The sequence below is a fragment of the Mus caroli genome, chromosome 2, assembly GCF_900094665.2.
Source record: "Mus caroli chromosome 2, CAROLI_EIJ_v1.1, whole genome shotgun sequence".
NCBI lineage: Eukaryota > Metazoa > Chordata > Mammalia > Rodentia > Muridae > Mus > Mus caroli.
In genome coordinates, this window is record NC_034571.1 from 27,030,355 (window position 1) to 27,047,986 (window position 17,632).

The following is a 17,632-nucleotide window of genomic DNA, read 5'->3' on the forward strand; positions in this document are numbered from 1 at the left end:
TGGTGTGTCTGATGACAGCTACAGTGTACTCATATAAATAAATAAGCCTTAAAAAATAGCACAAACCCTAGATTTTGGGTTATATATATAAAAAAAAAATTAAAAGTTTGAGTTCTTTCGTTGCTGTTTTTTTGAGACAGAGTTTCTGTCTTGAAGACCTGCTGTGTGTTTCATAGAGCTGTCCTTGCAGGTACTTTGTGAGAAATGGAGCTGTCCAGCAGGTAGACTTCTGTCCCTAACTTCTTACATGTTTTAGATTTATCCACGTTGTGCCATGGTTCAGTAGTTTTATCTTTTGTATGGGCATGTACTGAGTGTGCATCTGTTTATGTGTGTGCATTGAGGTGTTCTCGTAGAAGTCAGAGGACAGGCTTGGACCGCCCTTACCTCCTATCTTGTTTGAGGCAGGGAATTTATTTTTCTGCTTGCTGTTGTATCTGTCAGCTTAGCAAGTTTCTGGGAGCTCTCCTGTCTCCACCTCTCCTAGACAGACATGTTGGAATTACACTAGTGCTGCCTCCTCTGGCTTTAGGTGGGTCCTGGGGATCCTCCTGCTTGCATGGCAAGCACTTTACCCACAGAGCCTTCTCCTTAACTCAGGAATTTGATGTTAGCTATTGTTGAATACCAGTGCCCTCTGTGGGTGATCACCTTTTGCCTAGTATAACTGACCTCTGTCCGCCCAGTGCTAGGATTACAGGTACAGACCCCATGCCCATCTCTGGTCCTGTTTTATTATGATGGATGTCCTACCAACATCATTCATGTGCAAGTCTGTGAAACTTGGGTGACACCCAGGGCTGGAGTAGAGTTGCTGGGCTATATGGTAGGGTTGTAGTTAAATTTTTTTTAAAGATTTATTTATTATTATATCTAAGTACACTGTCTTTGGACATACCAGAAGGGGGCGTCAGTCTCATTATGGATGGTTGTGAGCCACCATGTGCTTGCTGGGATTTGAACTCAGGACCTTCGGAAGAGAAGTCAGTGCTCTTAAACGCTGAGCCATCTCTCCAGCCCCCTGTTGCTGTTTGTTTGTTTGTTTTTGTTCGTTTGTTTGCTTGTTTGAGACAGAGTTTTTCTGTGTAGCCCTGGCTGCCCTGGAACTCTCTCTAAAGACCAGACTGGTCTCAGACTCAGATTTGCCTGCCTCTGCCTCCGAGTGCAAGTGCTGGGATTTAAGGCCCAGCAAAATTAGAATTCTTAATGTGCAAGCTAAATTCTTAATTCTTAGCTTGCAAGGAATTCAGTGATAAAATAGGACCTGGGGATGTAGCTTCTCAATGGAACACTTGTCTAGCATGCGTATAGCCTGAGTTCAGTCCCAGCATTTCAAAAATCAAACCAAACCAAACCAGGAGCTGGATGTGTAGCTCAGTAGTGCCACATTGCTTGGCATATCCCAGGCCCTGGTTTACTCATCACAAAAACAAAGGCAGCAGTGCGTTGCCTGCACACCTTATCTGCACAGGCAGGCTGGGACAGCCTGAGAGTACCAGGCAGTAAGCTGATCCCTATCAGTCTATTCTGTAAAGGTTAAAGAATGAAGCTGAGTGGTTACCCACTTGCTTTACTTATTAATATGTATGTGACATGTGTGTTCTCACGCACGGGTGCTCATGTAGCATGGCGTGCATATGGAGGTTAGACAAGAATCTTGAGTGTTAGTCCTTGCCTGTTGGGGGGTGGGGGGCTCGTGCTCCTCCCCACTGCATACAGCAGGCTGTATGCTGCATGTAGCTGGCCCGTGGGCTTCTGACGTTCTGTGTGGCAAGCACATGCACTGGGCCATCTCCTCCGTCCTGGTTGTTACTCTTTTATGTTTATCTCGTATGTGGTGTGGTCTGTCTGTCTCTGTCTACATAGTTGTACACGTGCATTTCTGTCAGTGTGTATGTGTGTGTACATGCATGACAGACATAACAAGCATGTTGTATTGAAGGAAAATTTGGGAGCTGACTCTCTCCTTCCATCATGTGGGTCCACAGGACCAACTCAGGTCAGCAGTCTTGATAACAGGAGCCTCTGCCTGCTGGGCTATCTTAACAGTTTTGATTAGTTTGGATTTCTTGCTTGTTTTTTTAAGGAAGGTTCCATATGGCTTAGGCGTGCCTCATACTCATTATACAGCCAAGAATGGCTCTGCACACTCTCTTCCTTTCCTTCTTTCTTCCTTTCCTTTCCTTCTTTCTTTTCCTTTCTTCCTCCCTCTTTCTTTCTTTCCTTCCTTCCTTCTTTCCTTCTCTTCTTTCTCTTTTCTTTTCTTTTTTTCTTTTTCTTTTTTAAGTGGTTTTTCTGAGACATAATTTCTCTGTGTAATAATCCTCAATGTTTTGAAACTCACTTTGTTGACTAGACTGGAACTCACAGAAATTTGCCTTCCTCTGCCTCCTTTGAAGTGTTGGGATTAAAGGTGTTCACAGTAAAACCTGGTTTGTCTTTGAACTCTTGATCTCATGTTCCTCTGTCCCAATTATGGGATTCCAAGCACAGGCTACCCCATCTGTCTTCTTTACCTTTCATAGTTTGGTATGTTGGGGTAGGGTGGCCAGACCTGTGAGTGTTCAGATGCTCTCATTGTCTTCTGTGTTGGTTGGGCTGTCCTCCCCACCCTCCACCCCCAGCCTGTGTACTCTCCCTCCCACTTTGGGTTTCTTAGTAACTAGACCACTGGCTGTTCATTTCTCAAGCTGGAAATCTGTCATTTCACCAAGTCACCAAGTTTTGTAGAATACTCTAAATAGCTCCCAATCCCCTGTCTTCTTGTGTGTTATTACCACAATTGCTGCTTCCTGTGGTCCACCCTTATGACTCCTGGACCAGTGTAGTCTACAGCATCTTCTAGCTCATAGAGTTTTACATTTTACTTATTTATTTAGCCCACTAGGGTGATTCACTCTGTGTGTGTGTGTGTGTGTGTGTGTGTGTGTGTGTGTGTGTGTGTGTATGGATGTATGTATGTATAGGCGCCTGCATGCCACAGGAGGGCATCTGATCCAGGATAGATGGTTATGAGTCACCATGTGGGTGTTGGGAATTGAATTCAGGACTTTTGAAAGAGCAGGCAGTGCTCTTAACCACTGAGCCATCTCTCCAGCCCTAGAGTGATTTTCTTAAAAAACTGGATTTATTTTTATTTGTTTTTGTTTTTTGTTTTTTGAGACAGGGTTTCTTTGTGTAGCCTTGGCTGTCCTGGAACTCACTTTGTAGATCAGACTGGCCTCGAACTCAGAAATTCGCCTGCCTCTGCCTCCCAAGTGCTGGGATTAAAGGCGTGCACCACCACGCCCAGCCCAAAACTGGGTCTTATCATCTGTGATAGTTTGAATTAGAAATATCTTCCATGGTCTTGGGCATTTGAATTCTTGGTTCCCAGTTAGTGGTGCTGTTTGGGGAAGCTTAGGTGATTGGCTTTGCTAGAGGAGGTGTGAGAGCTTTGAGAGTTAAAAGACTCCACCATTTCTAGCTCACTGTCTTCTCTTTCATGCTGGGAGTTCAAGATATGAGCCTTTAGCCCCTGTTCCAGTCGCCATGCCCCTGCTCTGCCATTATAGACTCTTATCCCCTATAACTGCAAGTTCGTGTAAACTTCCTCTGTGAGTTGCCTTGGTCTTGATAATTTATCACAGCAACAGAAGCGTAGCTAATACACGATTTCACTGTGGGTGAAACTCAGCAGTAGCCTCCTATTTTTCCCGGGAGGGATGTCCATGCTCATTGGCGAGCCAGCTTTCTCTCTCTAGAGCTACTGTCCTTGCCCTTCTTGCAGATGTGTGCAGCTGGATGAAGTTTTCCTTAGACCTGTTACTTCCAGCTTCAATGGCATTATTTGCTCCCTGGGGCTTCTTTTGCCCACTCTGTCTTCTCACCAATCACCAGTAGCTCTAAGTAGCCAACAGAAGTGCACACAAGGAGGGGGGAGGGCTCTTACTTTCTTCAGACTCACAGCCTGAAGCCATGTGACAGGAGGGGAGGTCAGCACAGGAGGCAGAGGTGTGAGTGTGACATCTGTGCAGATGTGGGATCATAGGATAATGGGGCTAGGAGATGCTGCTGCTAAGTAGTCTTAGCACTTTGCAGTGCCCACCTTATACTTACACAGAAATATATGCTGTGTAGACAAATGTTTTGGAAAGAAATATCCATGAGCATTCTATAACTTTGGATTCAAGGATTGCTTAAATGTAACTAAATAGTTGGTGTGTGTACTTATGTACACACAGGTATGCATGCCTGAGCGCATGTATAAAGGCAGGATTAGGGTGTTATGTGTCTTCTTCCATCTCTGTCACTCATTCCTTTGAGATGGAGTCTCTCTGAATCTAGACTTTGTATCTTTAAGGTTGGAAGTCAGCAACAGTCACCTCAGAGCTGGGGTTACAGGTGTTCTGGTGATGGGATCTGAACTTTAGTCCTTTGACTGCTGAATAGGATTCAGACTCTTCACTGCTGGACCATCACTTTTTTTTTTTTTTTTTTTTTTTTTTTTTTTTGGATAGGTTTTTTTTTGTCTGGCTGTCCTGGAACTCACTCTGTAGACCAGGCTGGCCTCGAACTCAGAAATCCGCCTGCCTCTGCCTCCCGAGTGCTGGGATTAAAGATGTGCGCCACCACACCCGGCTGGACCATCACTTTTCAGCCCCAAAAAGAATTTAAATTTTTTTTTTTTTTTTTAGTACTACCAGGAGGGCTGGTAATGTGTTTGACTTACAGATTTGAAGACCTGAATTCAGTCGTTAGCATCCATGTAACAAATGTCAGGCACGCCAGCATTCATTGTGATCCCAGTGGGGAAGCAGAGACAGCGGACCTGGGACTCACAGGTTCGTCTAGTCTAATCTGTATGTTCCAAGCATTGAGGGCCTTATCTCAAAGAAGGCAGAGTTTGAAGCTGGGGGTTGTCCTCTGGCCTTGCTGCATGCAAACACACAAACAAGCATGGATGTTAAATAACTACTAGCAATAAAGATTGATAGGCTTTCTCCAGAATTAAAAAATAAAAACTCATATGACAACATATATCACACAATGTTAAAAAAGAAAAATTTAAAGACTGGAAGAGAGATGTGCAGTCTAAGGTCAAAGGTGAGCTCTCAGGCTGGTAAGCTGCTCAGCAGGCACCACACTTGCTGTGCAAAGCAGCTGACCCTGGAACTCTCAGAAAGGTGGAAGGAGTGACATGGAGTTGTTTTCTGACCTCCACACCGTGACCACACTCTCCTCCTACCAATAATAGACAGTGACAGTGGTGCTAGTAAGAACGTAAGCAGCCACAGTGTATCACGGACTTGCAATCTGCAGGCCTGGTACAAAGGTTAAAAACATGGATGGATCACAGTTCCAACTCCAGAGCATTCTTTTCTGCCTCCAAGGGAATACATGTATGCAAATAGATAGACAGACACAGTAAATAATAAAAATAAACCTTAAAAAGTCTATTAAAAGCTGGGCGTGGTGGCGCACACCTCTAATTCCAGCACTCCGGAGGCAGAGGCAGGCAGATTTCTGAGTTCAAGGCCAGCCTGGTTTACAAACTGAGTTCCAGGACAGCCAGGGCTATACAGAGAAACCCTGTCCCGAACACCCCTCCCCACCCCCCCAAAAAAAGAAGAAATGGCTGTATGCTCCTGGTGTGTGTGTGTTGAGAGCTGTGATGATGTTTGGACAGATGGACTACAAGCACAACAGGAAAATGTATCCACATAGAGACCAGGAAGGATAGATACATTGTTGCTGAAAATGGAAGTTGCAGATCTATGTAAGCATTATTGATTTAGCCAGATTTTAAAGCTGCTACTTTGTGATATTTATGTTCGACCTGTGAGTCCTTCCTTCTTTTCTTCCTTCCAAGCAACCTTCTGCCCAGGCTAGCCTGTACCTTGCCACCCTCTGCATGGCCTGGCAAGTAGCTGCAGTTATAGCCAGGGATCACCAAGCCTTGTCAGGGACTGAGGTTTTTGTTTTTGAGACAGGGTGTAATTCGTGTCAGGCTGGCCTCAAACTTGTTAAAGAGCTGAGTATGGCCTTGACCTGATCTTGCCTCTACCTCCCAGACTTGGGATTTTAGGCCTGTACCATGGTTGGTGTATGAAGTGCTGGAGATCTGAACCAGAGCTGTGTGCAAATGAAAGAACCTAGTGGGGGAAACCCTCACTCAATTTTTGTTCAGTGTGCACCCAAGAATCACGAACAGATGGCCATCTTGATGTAAAAGCATGAGGTCGTTTAATGGAGCTCCAGGCCGACATATATCTCTCGCAGGAGACAGAGGTGTTGACCACATGGTGGAGCCATAATGGCGGAGCTCCGGGTCGAACCAAACCGTATCTCACGCAGGAGACAGTGGTTTCGACCCGAAGGCTTGGAAGCTAGGGGCTTTTATAGGAAAGGGGTGGGGCTGGGGAAGGAATTGGCGCGGTTTCACATGATTGGCCCATTTAAACATCAACAGACTGTCAGAAGGGGGAGAGATAGGGAGGCACTAGGCCAGTCAGGACATGTAACGATGGGCCTGCCCGGGCATGTCCTGGCCTGTTCTGCTATGTTCTCAGCCCCAGGTTTCAAAGCTCACAAACAACTCTTTGGGCTATTTGACACAAATTACATGAATCACAGGTCTCAAGTTTTATTTCCTTTCACATGCAGGCTCTCTAACAACTAAGCTACACCCTCAATTCTAGAGATATTTTTGTTTGCTTTTTTTTTCTTCTCCTGGATATAGAGTTACATTCTTAGAGCCCAGGGTAGTTTGTCATTCATCTAGTTGAGGCTGGCTTTGAACTCATGGCAGTCCTCCTGCTTCAAGCTTTCAGAACCAGTATTTCTTGCTTGCCAATATAAGTTAAAACCTACAAGAGGACCTAGCCATTTTCTGAGGAGGGAAGGGATAGAGAAGGATGAAATCCAGAGACACAAAGGACATAGTCGCTCACTGCTGCTCCTTCCCCCTTTTCCCTCGCTGTGATCTGGAGTGCGAGTGTCTAGGCACCTGATGCTGGGGCCATTAGGGACACAGACTTCTTCCTCCTCTAACTGAGTGCCCGTTCCAGACTGAGTGTTCTGTTGTCCACACACTTCTCTGCCCAGCCACGACCTCAGCTTGGCTTCTGCCAGCCCAGTAGTAAATGGTGGTATCTCATTTAAATTGACTGTTGGTGAGGTTTTGGCTGGCAGCATGTTTATTAGCTTGCTGTTGTCTTTTAAAAACTTATCTTATGCTGGGTGTGATGGCACAGCACGCCTTTAATCCCAGCACTTGGGAGGCAGAGGCAGGCGAATTTCTGAGTTCGAGGCCAGCCTGGTCTACAAAGTGAGTTCCAGGACAGCCAGGGCTACACAGAGAAACCCTGTCTCGAAAAACAAACAAACAAACAAACAAACAAAAACAACTTATTTTATTTCGGTAAACCTGAAACGTACTTTAGTAAGATTTCACTTTTGTGTGTCTCTCTGTCTACATGAAATACATTAAAATTTTTGGGGGGATGACAAGATCTTACTTTATAGCTCTGGTTAACTTAGAATTCACTATGGAGACTAGGCTAGCCTTGATCTCACAGAGAGCCACCTGCCTTTGCCTCCCTAGCACTGGGATAAAGAATAAAAAAGTTCTGTATAACTCAGGATGGCCCTTCAGTCTATAATCCTTTTGCCTCAGCCTTCCTAGTGTTGGGATTGCAGGTGTGTACTGCCAAGTGTGGCTTTAACTATTTATTTTATCATTTAAGAATTTTTATTTCTCTAATGTGGGGTGGGGCACATAGGCACTGAGAACTTGCGGGTGTTGACTTGTGGGAGCAGGTTCTCTCCTTTCACTGTGTGGCTCCTGGAAGGTGATCTCAGGCTCTCGAGCTTAGAGGCAACAAGTCCCCTACTCACTGAGTCATCTTGTAGGCCCTTATTTATTTATTTGCCTCTGCCTCTGCCTTTCCAGTACTGGGATTAAAGGCTGCTCCCACTATACCTGGGTTTTAAAATACAGTTTCAGTTTAACAAAATAGATCATTGAAACTAAGAGTAAGCCTTTCCGAATAACTTCCCATATTCTGGAATCATGGGCTGCATTTTCCTCTCTGATGACTACGTCCAGGCTTGGTGTGGTGCATCGGCAAGGCTGAAGAAAGATTTTGAGTTGAAAGTCAGTACGGCCCTCTCCATGAGATCCCATTTCAAGAAAAACAAAACCAAACAAGCCAGAACATTAATCAGCAGTGTTGCATCTTCAAACTGGGGCTGCCCCTCTGTGGACTGTTGACAGAGCGCCTGCGACCTTGTTTGGGTATCTAGGTGCGGTGATATATTCCAATCTAGCGGCTCATTTACACATTCCAGGCACCATTCTCCCTCTGAGCTGCATCCCCTCTCCAGTACAGTGTTTCTTGTCCCTGCGACCTTGACTTTCCATAGCTGAATGATCTTGTTGAATTCACCTGATGTGCAGTTTACTGTGATCAAGCGTACAGCACACTGTTGCTGTTTTTCTTTTGGCCCACATTGGAGATACATACCAAGAGAATTGTAGATGAGGTGGTGGGTCTTCTGGGATTTGTTCCCCTAATTGGCACAGGTGTGTGTGTGTGTAAGGAGGGACAAGCCCTGGCACTTTCTCGACTCCTGTGTAATGCAGACTAGTTCAAAGCAAGATAAAAGGTGCACTGTTTATTTGCTTGTGAAAGGCATGTGGTGAGTAAGAGCCCAGGTGTGGAGTTCCTGCCTAGGTTGGGTCTGCTTCTCTGGTCCAAGCCAGCGCTTACCTGTCTGGGCCTGTTTCTTCCTTTGTAGCCTGAGCAGAGCAGCACCCGCCTTGTAGAGTTGTAGGGAGGCAGCTCCGTGTTGCAGAGCGCTCCTTAGAGCCTTGCTGGGTCCTGTGCAGGCGGTGGCTGGTGCATCCTCTCTGTTGCTGGTGTCTGGCAGGGTCAGCCTTGGGATGCTCTGGCAGACCCTTTCTGTCCCCACATCTTCTCCCTGTACTGTCCTATTGTCAGGGAGCTTGGCTGCTGAAAGTAGCAGGGAGAGGGCAGGAATACTGAGCTGCCACCCAACTTCTCATCCTCTTGAGCTCCTGATCCTCCTGCCTCTGTGTGCCAAGTGCTGGGGTGTGCTACAGGTGTGTACTGCAGGTGTGCTGCCGTGTCAGGTGCATGGTGCTCCTCATAGAGCTTTGTTTAAAGATGAGGTCTCACTGTGTAACCCTAGCTGTTCTAGGCTTGAACTCACAAAGACCCACATGCCTCTGCCTCTCATGTGTGTCTGCTATAAACTTCCTACATATTGGACAGAGTAGAAGACTTATACTCTGAAAATGGAAGTTTGGGACCAGTGAGATGGCTCAGCAGTGAAAGCCTGATGACCTGCCCCCCCCCCCCATGCTGGACTGGACTCCTACAAGTTGTCTTCTGACTTTTTCTTTGTACTGTGACATGTGCATACACACACAAGTAAATAAACAAAATACAAGAAAAAAGTAAAATATGTACGTGCTGAACAGAAATGTACAACTCAGCTTATTTCCCCAATGTAAACACACTGTAGCCAGCAGGAAACAATTATTAGTGCTTTCACAATTTTCTCAAGCCTTGCCTTTCCCTCAAGTGACTGGAAAGTCCCTTTTTTTTTTGAGGAGCAGTCACCGTCCCCTCCAAATCCTGTCCTGTGTGTGTGTGTGTGTGTGTGTGTGTGTGTGTATTGTGAGTGGGCTTGCTTTGCTCTGCAGATTGCTTCTCTGTGGGAGTGTGGGTTTGTCTCAGTCTCCTGTCACTGGGAAGTGAGAGGCAGCACACTGCTCCAAATGCCTAGCTGTACTCTGCAGTAAAGGAAATTCCCAGAGGACCAAAAAAGGGAAGAGGGAGTTGAAAACACTGGCTGGAGGAGGGAGGGGGAGGGGAGGGGAGGAAGTGAGTGCCATTCTGAGATATTGCAGGAGTCTGGAGAGAGTTTGCATTAGACCGTTGCTGAGGACCAGTGCTCCGACCCTCAGACCTAGTTGGGATGAGGAGCCAGAGTCAGCCAGGAAATAAGACCCTCCTGGTGGCAGCTTTCCGGGCATTGTCTCTTGGCCTTGTGGGTGGGGATTATCCTAGCCCCTCAGAAGGTCCCATTGACAGCCTCTGAGGCCTGGAAACTTGTAGCTATAGGCGAGGGTCCCATCAACAGCCGCTATTGTCTGGGTAGCTCCAGCAGTATGAGTAAAGAGCCACCTTGTCACAGACAGTTCATGTATTCTCAGGAATGTGACATGTTAGGACGAAGCTGTGTTAGAAGGCTTTGCTGATATCTTGTCCTGGTCCAACTTCAGTTGAGACATGGAGGCAGGCAGGGGTTGGGCTTCTCTGTGGGCTGAGGCTTGAGCATGCCCGGGATTCCCCTGCTCAGTTGTCTGTCTCCACTTGACTTGTTCCTGGGAGGGCCTCTGCATTAGCTTCTGCCCTAAGGCCCAGCATACTGGGTATCACTTAGGGTCAAGTGAGAAAAGTCTGGGAGGAGCTGAGGGCAGCAGGGCGCTTGTACTTACTTCAACACTCCCCTCCCCCGACAGAATTGGTTTCTTTTATACATTACAAAATTGTTTCTGGGGGGGGGGGAGTATTTTTTTAAAGATTTATTTATTTTATGTATTTTATGTACACTGTAGCTGTCTTCAGACACATCAGAAGAGGGCATCAGATCCCATACAGATGGTTGTGAGCCACCATGTGGTTGTGGGGAATTGAACTCAGGACCTCTGGAAGCGCAGTCAATGCTCTTAACCACTGATCCATCTCTCCAGCCTCATAAATATTAAATTTTAAATTATTCTTAATTCTGTGTAGGTGTATGTATCTGCATGTGGGTATGTGCATATGAATGCAGGTGCTCACAGAAGCCAAAGGCAAAAGATCCCCTGGAGTTACAGATGGTTATGAGCCTCCTAATGTGGTTGATGGGAGATAGTTGACGGAAGAGCAGCAAGTGTTTTTAACTGAACTAGGTCCTAGCCTCCAGCCCCCTATGTTTTTTTGAGGGGCCGTTGTTTGTCTTTCTTTCTTTTTTTTTTTTTTTTTTTTTGGTTTTTTTGAGACAGGGTTTTTCTGTGTAGCTCTGGCTGTCCTGGAACTCACTTTGTAGACCAGGCTGGCCTCGAACTCAGAAATCCGCCTGCCACTGCCTCCTGAGTGCTGGGATTAAAGACGTGTGCCACCATGCCCGCTTGTCTTTCTTTTAAACAGGTTCTCACTATATACCCCTGGCTGGCCAGGAACCCAGTGTAAACCAGCCTGGCCTTGAACTCACCCTCCTGCCTCTGCCTCCTGGGTGGGGATTAAAGGTGTGCACCCTGTGACTTGGCCTCCTCTATAAAGTTTTGCCTACCAGAAGACAGGCACTCTTCTTTCAGGAAGAATGCAGGCTGATTAATCATGGTTCACCTTGCTGTGGGATTCACATGTCAACTTGACCCTGACCAATTTGCCTAGAGCCCATACATGTATGCTGAAATGAATGAGTCCACAGTTGCCCTCTGCAGGGCTTTGACATCTATCGGAGTCCTTTTCAACATTTAAAGGGTAGCTTGTGACAGCTTGTGGGTCTGTCTTTGCACCAATGGGAACTTAGACTGCCCACCATGAAACCGGACACGTAGCTAGCTTGTCAAGCAAATGAACAAGCTGACTAATGAGACATCAACCCCAATCTCTGTAGGATGATGTGCGGCATAAAGTCCATCTCAACACCTTCGGGTTCTTCAAGGACGGGTACATGGTGGTCAACGTCAGCAGCCTCTCTGTGAACGAGCCTGAGGGAGCCACGGACAAGGATGCTGAGGCAAGTGTCTTCCTGTGGGTCAGGGGTTACTCCATCAGCCTCCTCCCTCCTTGACAAACTGGAGAAAATTCAGTATTGACAGTTCCAAAATACACTGTACCAAAGCACGCTACAGGGCCAGCTTTACTTTTCTCTATTTAAGATTCATTTATTATTATATGTAAGTACACTGTAGCTGTCCTCAGACACACCAGAAGAGGGCATCAGATCTATTACAGATGGTTGTGAGCTACCATGTGGTTGCTGGGATTTGAACTCATGACCTCTGGGGGGGGAAAAAAAAAAAAAGCAGTCAGTGCTCTAACCACTGAGCCGTCTCTCCAGCCCCAGCTTTACTTTTATGCTTCCTATAGTCCGTGCAGTGCTGGGGTGGAACCCAGGGCCTTACCCATGCTGGATGAGTGTTCCCAACCTCAGGTTGTGGCCTGTGAGTGATTTATCTGCATGTGCACCTGGACACCAGAAGAAGGAATTGGATCCCATTGCAGATGGGTGTGAGGCACCATGTTGTTGCTAAGGAATTGAACGCAGGACCTCTGGAAGAGCATAGCAGCCAGCACTCTTGACCACTGAGCAGTTCTCAAATCCTGGAGTTCTTGAATAAATATTTGATTAATGATTTTACTTGAGCAGCTGTGTCCTTCTTACAAGAGAACCCTCAGGCTGGAGAGGTGGCTCAGTGATTAAGAGCACTGACTGTTCTTCCAGAGGTGCTGAGTTCAATTCCCAGCAACCACATGGTGGCTCACAACCATCTGTAATGAGATCTGATGCCCTCTTCTGGAGTGTCTGAAGACAGCAATGGTGTACTTACATATAATAAATAAATAAATAAATCTTTGGGCCTGAGGGCGCAGGGCGAGAGAGAGAAGAAAAACAAACAAACAAGAGAGCACTTAAGAAAAATGAGAGGCCAGGCGGAGGGGACTGCTTTCTGTGTTTGTTGCTCTTTAAGTTAATTTTGCTCTTGGAGTAAGAAAGGCAAGGGCAGACGATGGTGTGAGGGGCTCAGTCTGTCCTCTCTTTGCTGCCTTCAGATCGGATTCAGTCTGGACCGGACTAAGAACGATGGCTTTTCTTCTTACCTGGTAAGTTGCCTTTTAAAACAGTTTTGTGTGTGTTGGTATTTTGCCCACATGCTTGCCTGGTGCCGTCAGAGGCTCCCCTGGAAATGAGTTACAGTTATGATCATGGGTGCTGAGAATCAGGACCTCTGCAAGAGCTGAATAAGTGCTCTTGACAACTGAGTCTTCTTTCTAGCCCCTGTTCCCTTTTTAAAGAGACAGTAGGGGATGGCAGGGTTTCATTCTGTAGTCCAGGGTGCTCTTACACTTGGAGCAGTCCTCCTGCCTCAGTCTCAAGAGTCCTAGGATTACAGGCACGCTCCACCACACTCTGGATCTTAGACTATCCCAGAACACACTGGTTGGTGTTCCCACCTCTACTTCCCAGGTGCTAGGATTGCAGTGGCCTGACTGCAGTCCTTCACTGGGGCTCAGGACACCCTTCAGCCCACAGTCCTATTTGAAGGTGGTTGCTGCTGAAACTTGTAGGCTCTGTTGGAGGGAGCAGGAGCTGTTGATGTGCCTCATTCTTCCATAGTGAACACGATGACACACACTTGCTCTTCCTTTGGCAGGATGAAGATGTGAATTACTGTATTTTAAAAAAGAAGTCCATGTCTTCTGTCACTCTTGTCATCTTAGACATCTCTGGAAGCATGTAAGTAATTCCAAAGTTCCCTCTGCTCGCCCTCAGTGCCGTGAGGACAGTGACGGCAGTTGGCGCTCACACATCTACTATATGTCTATCCTACACTGAGTGCTGGAGATGGAGCCCATGTGCAGGGAGACAGAGCCCGCCTGGGGAAGGCGGACAGAGGACAATCCAAATGACTGACTGCAGCACAGTAGAGGAAAGGAAGAGGGGTTTGCATGCCATGGAAGGACGGTTTCAGGTCAGCCTTAGGCCGGCAGCTTTATGGTGAGTCAGCTTTTCCAGATGAATGAGACAGGAAGGGCGACTGCATCCGCAGGAGAGGGCTGGCCCAGTACAGGAGCATGGTGATGAGCACCGTGTTAGCATCCGAGGTGACTGGTGGGGAACACATTAGAGGAGGTAGGGAGGAAACTTGACAAGGTCCAGGCAGCATCTGCCACTAAGAGGCTGTGTAACTCCAGGGCTCAGTCCCTTTCCTGCCTCACAGTGCTAGTGTCACCTACGAGATTGTCCTTGAGGGATGGCTACTACAGAGCACAGGTGAAGGCCTTTGTCCTTTTGCACTAAAAAAAAAATTAAAAAAAAAAAGGTCACTGGTGAGGAGTCTGACAACTCAATCCTTTTAATAAACACATTGGAACTTAGATGAATTAGGGGATTTTGTGTTTTCAAGTTAGAAATATTTCCATCTGGCCACTGCCTGGGTTTCATGTTTGGGAAGTGCAGCAGAAGATGATGTTGGGTGTCTTCCTCAATCATACCCCATTCCCCCACTCCCGTGAGCAGGATCTCATGGTGTAGACCAGGCTGGCCTTGAACTCAGAGATCTGCCTGACTCTGCCTCCCTAGCGCTGAGATGAAAGATGTGCATACCATTAATTAATTCATTAGTCTTAGCACTCACTCAGGAGGCAGATCTCTGTGTGTTCGAGGCTAGCTTCGTCTATAGAGTGAGTTTCAGAACACCAAGGGCTACACAGAGAAACCCTGTCTGAAACAAACAAACAAACAAAAAAACAAAGAAAAGGGTATACGCCACCATGGCCAGGGTTCTGCCATTTTTTCTTGATGAAGAATCTATCTCTGAGCCTGAATCTTTGCTGAATTGCCTAGATTAGTTGGCCAGTAAACTTCAGGAGACTCGTGTCTCCACCTTCCCACTACCACGCCCACTTCTACAGGCTCTGAGGATTAGATTCAGGTCTGTATAATTTGGAGGCAAGTCCTTTGCCAACCAAGCATCTCCATGCCCAGCCATCCCAACTTATCTGCAACTCCCCTCATGTCTTAGGTTCATTTATTGTGTGGGTGCTGGTCAGAGCATATGGAGGTCAGGGAGCACTCTATGGGAGTCAGATCTCTTCTTCCACTGTGTGGGCTTCTGGGCTGAAGTCAGGTTGTCAGACTTCAGCACCAGTGCTTTTCCCAGTGAATGAGCTCTCTGGCCTGTGTGCAGTTCCTGAGGAGACTTCAAAGGCTTCCAAGCCAAGAGTACTGTGTCCAGGTTGTTGTCAGACCGAGCGGCCACTTCGAGATATACATGGTCAGAAGCAGAAAGAGGAAGCTTCCAGTGAGGAAGTCTCTTAAAAAAGGAAGCACGCCGGGCGTGGTGGCGCACGCCTTTAATCCCAGCACTCGGGAGGCAGAGGCAGGCGGATTTCTGAGTTCGAGGCCAGCCTGGTCTACAAAGTGAGTTCCAGGACAGCCAGGGCTATACAGAAAAACCCTGTCTCGAAAAACCAAAAAAAAAAAAAAAAAAAAAAAAAAAAAAAAAGGAAGCACTTTGTCAGAGCTTCACTAAGACATCTACCCCTGGCTGCCTCTGCTTTCATCTGTCAGGATGACAGTCTCCTAGGTTAGGGTGTTTGGCACTGGGTAGAAAAGGGACTGACTGAGCCTGGCAAAATGAATGAACCAGGGATTGACTCCCCACCTGGAGGCCCTCGGTGGCAGCAGGCTCAGGAAAGGGCAGCTCAGTGGCAGCTTGTTCATGCTGGAGACTGATTAGGGACCCTTATGCCTTTTACCTCCACTCTCCCACTCTTAGTGGGCACTTCTCAGGAACACACACACACACACACACACACACACTGTCTTCAGACACACCAGAAGAGGGCATCAGATCCCATTACAGATGGTTGTGAGCCACCATGTGGTTGCTGGGAATTGAACTAAGGACCTCTAGAAGGGCAGTCAGTGCTCTTAACCACTGAGCCATCTCTCCAGCTCCTGGTGACACATATCTTTAATTGCAGCACTCAGGAAACGGAAGCCAACAGACCTCTTTGAGTTTGAGGCTAGCTTTGTTACACAGTAAGTTCCGGGCCAGGGTTACATAGTAATACTCTGTCTTATAAAAGAAAAAAAGAGTGGCGTGCTAGATTGATGGCTTGGTGGTTAAGAGCACTCATTAGTCTTACAGAGGACCGAAGTGTGGCTCTCAGCATTCACAGGGAGGCTCACAACCACCTAGAACTACTTCAGCTCTGGGGGCTTGGAAGCCTTCCCAGGACCTTGCATGCATATAGTACACATGCACTTGCATATGCACACACAAACATATATTAATTGTTGAAACAGGGAGAAGAAGGAAATGGCTTTTAGGCCAGTAATTAGTAGTGTCCCTAATTCCTCACACAGTCCCTGGACTTGTCCTGACTGTCTTATAGAAGCTGTGCCTTCTGTTTTTCTTTACCAGTGTTCTGAGCACACTAAGAATCCTTAAGGGATGTGTGAACAGCATAATTATGTATTTGCTACTACCCTGGTTTAGAGAGAGACTCAGGCTCCTCACTCAGCTGCTTCCTAGCTTGGGGTGGCAGGGCTGGGGCCAGGGTCTGGGCCATGTACAGACTAGGCAAGCACTTTGTCCCTGCATGGTCTCTCTGGTCCTTGGCCAGTATTTACCTTTTCTGCACTTCAGTTGCAACATAGAATGTAGATGGCAGAATCTACATCTCTAATGTGGCAGGGGTGGCACAAGGTGCCAGACTCAGAGCTGGAGCTGGGCATGGTGGCATATACTTTGAATCCTAGCAGCTGGGAGGTAAAAGTAGGCGGCTCTCTTGAGCTTGAAGCTAGTGTGGTCTGCTGAGCTAGTTCCAGAACAGCCAGAAACCTTGTCTTCAAAACAAACAAACAAAAAGACGGCTTGAACTGGGCCTATGGCAGTGTTAAAGTGAAGTCTGGACTGCTGCTCTGAACGCTCCTTTCTGTTTTCCATGGATATAGAGTCAAGGTCAGATCCCCACCAGAAGCTGGTAAGCAGTTACCAGAGATTGTCTTCAGCGAGGATGAGAAAATCTTGAGTCGGAGCCAGGAGCCTGCTGTCAGCTCCAACCCCAAAGTCAGTGAGGCTCAGAGAACCCTCGGTAAGCCTGCTTTGTAGAGATTTTGTTTTCAAGAACTGCAGCCTGGTCTGTATTGTCTGAGCACTGTGCTGTGGGGGCCACACAGGAAGCAAGTAGAAGGGAGAGGAAAGAGGCCTCTCCTCATCCTGGCTCAGCACTTTGGTAACTGTTCCTCGTCGGCTCATTTCCTCAGCATAGAACATGCTGCCTCAGAGCTCTGTCGCATGTCAGCCTGCGCATGTGCGTTGCTTGACTTTGATTCCATCCTACCGTCCTAGTAAGTTGACTCTCACACAGGCTCAGCCTCAGCCTTTCCCTAAAGTGATACATTGTCATCTCCAGGCATTGTCATCCAGGTACTGTGGCATTGGACTTACTGTAGGGACTGCAGAGATGGCTCAGCCGTTAAGAAAACTTGTTTGCCCTCCAGAGGACTCTAGTTTACCTCCCAACATCCACATCAGGTGGTTCATGAAACCTGAACACCCAGTTCCAAGGGATCCGAAACCCTTCTGGCCTCCACAGGCACCCATACACAAGGCGCACACACCACACACACCACACACACACACATGCAAATAAAGATGAGTCTTTTTTTTTTTTTAAAGATTTATTTATTATGTGTTCTGCCTGTGTACCAGAAGAGGGCACCAGATCTCATTAGAGGTGGCTGTGAGCCACCATGTGGTTGCTGGGAATTGAACTTAGGACCTCTGGAAGAGCAGCCAGTGCTCTTAACTACTGAGTCATCTCTTCAAACCTAA

At 47.0% G+C, this 17,632-nt stretch overlaps 1 protein-coding gene across 1 annotated transcript in view; it reads left to right on the forward strand.

Moving 5' to 3' along the window:
* Gpr107 (G protein-coupled receptor 107) overlaps nucleotides 1-17,632 on the forward strand; it is a 66,827-nt gene that overhangs the window by 3,377 nt on the left and 45,818 nt on the right. Inside the window, exons 2-5 of the mRNA XM_021149672.2 lie at nucleotides 11,677-11,799; nucleotides 12,837-12,887; nucleotides 13,439-13,521; nucleotides 16,750-16,889. Of these exons, the coding sequence (XP_021005331.1) occupies nucleotides 11,677-11,799; nucleotides 12,837-12,887; nucleotides 13,439-13,521; nucleotides 16,750-16,889 (397 nt within the window). The remainder of the gene's footprint in view (nucleotides 1-11,676; nucleotides 11,800-12,836; nucleotides 12,888-13,438; nucleotides 13,522-16,749; nucleotides 16,890-17,632) is intronic.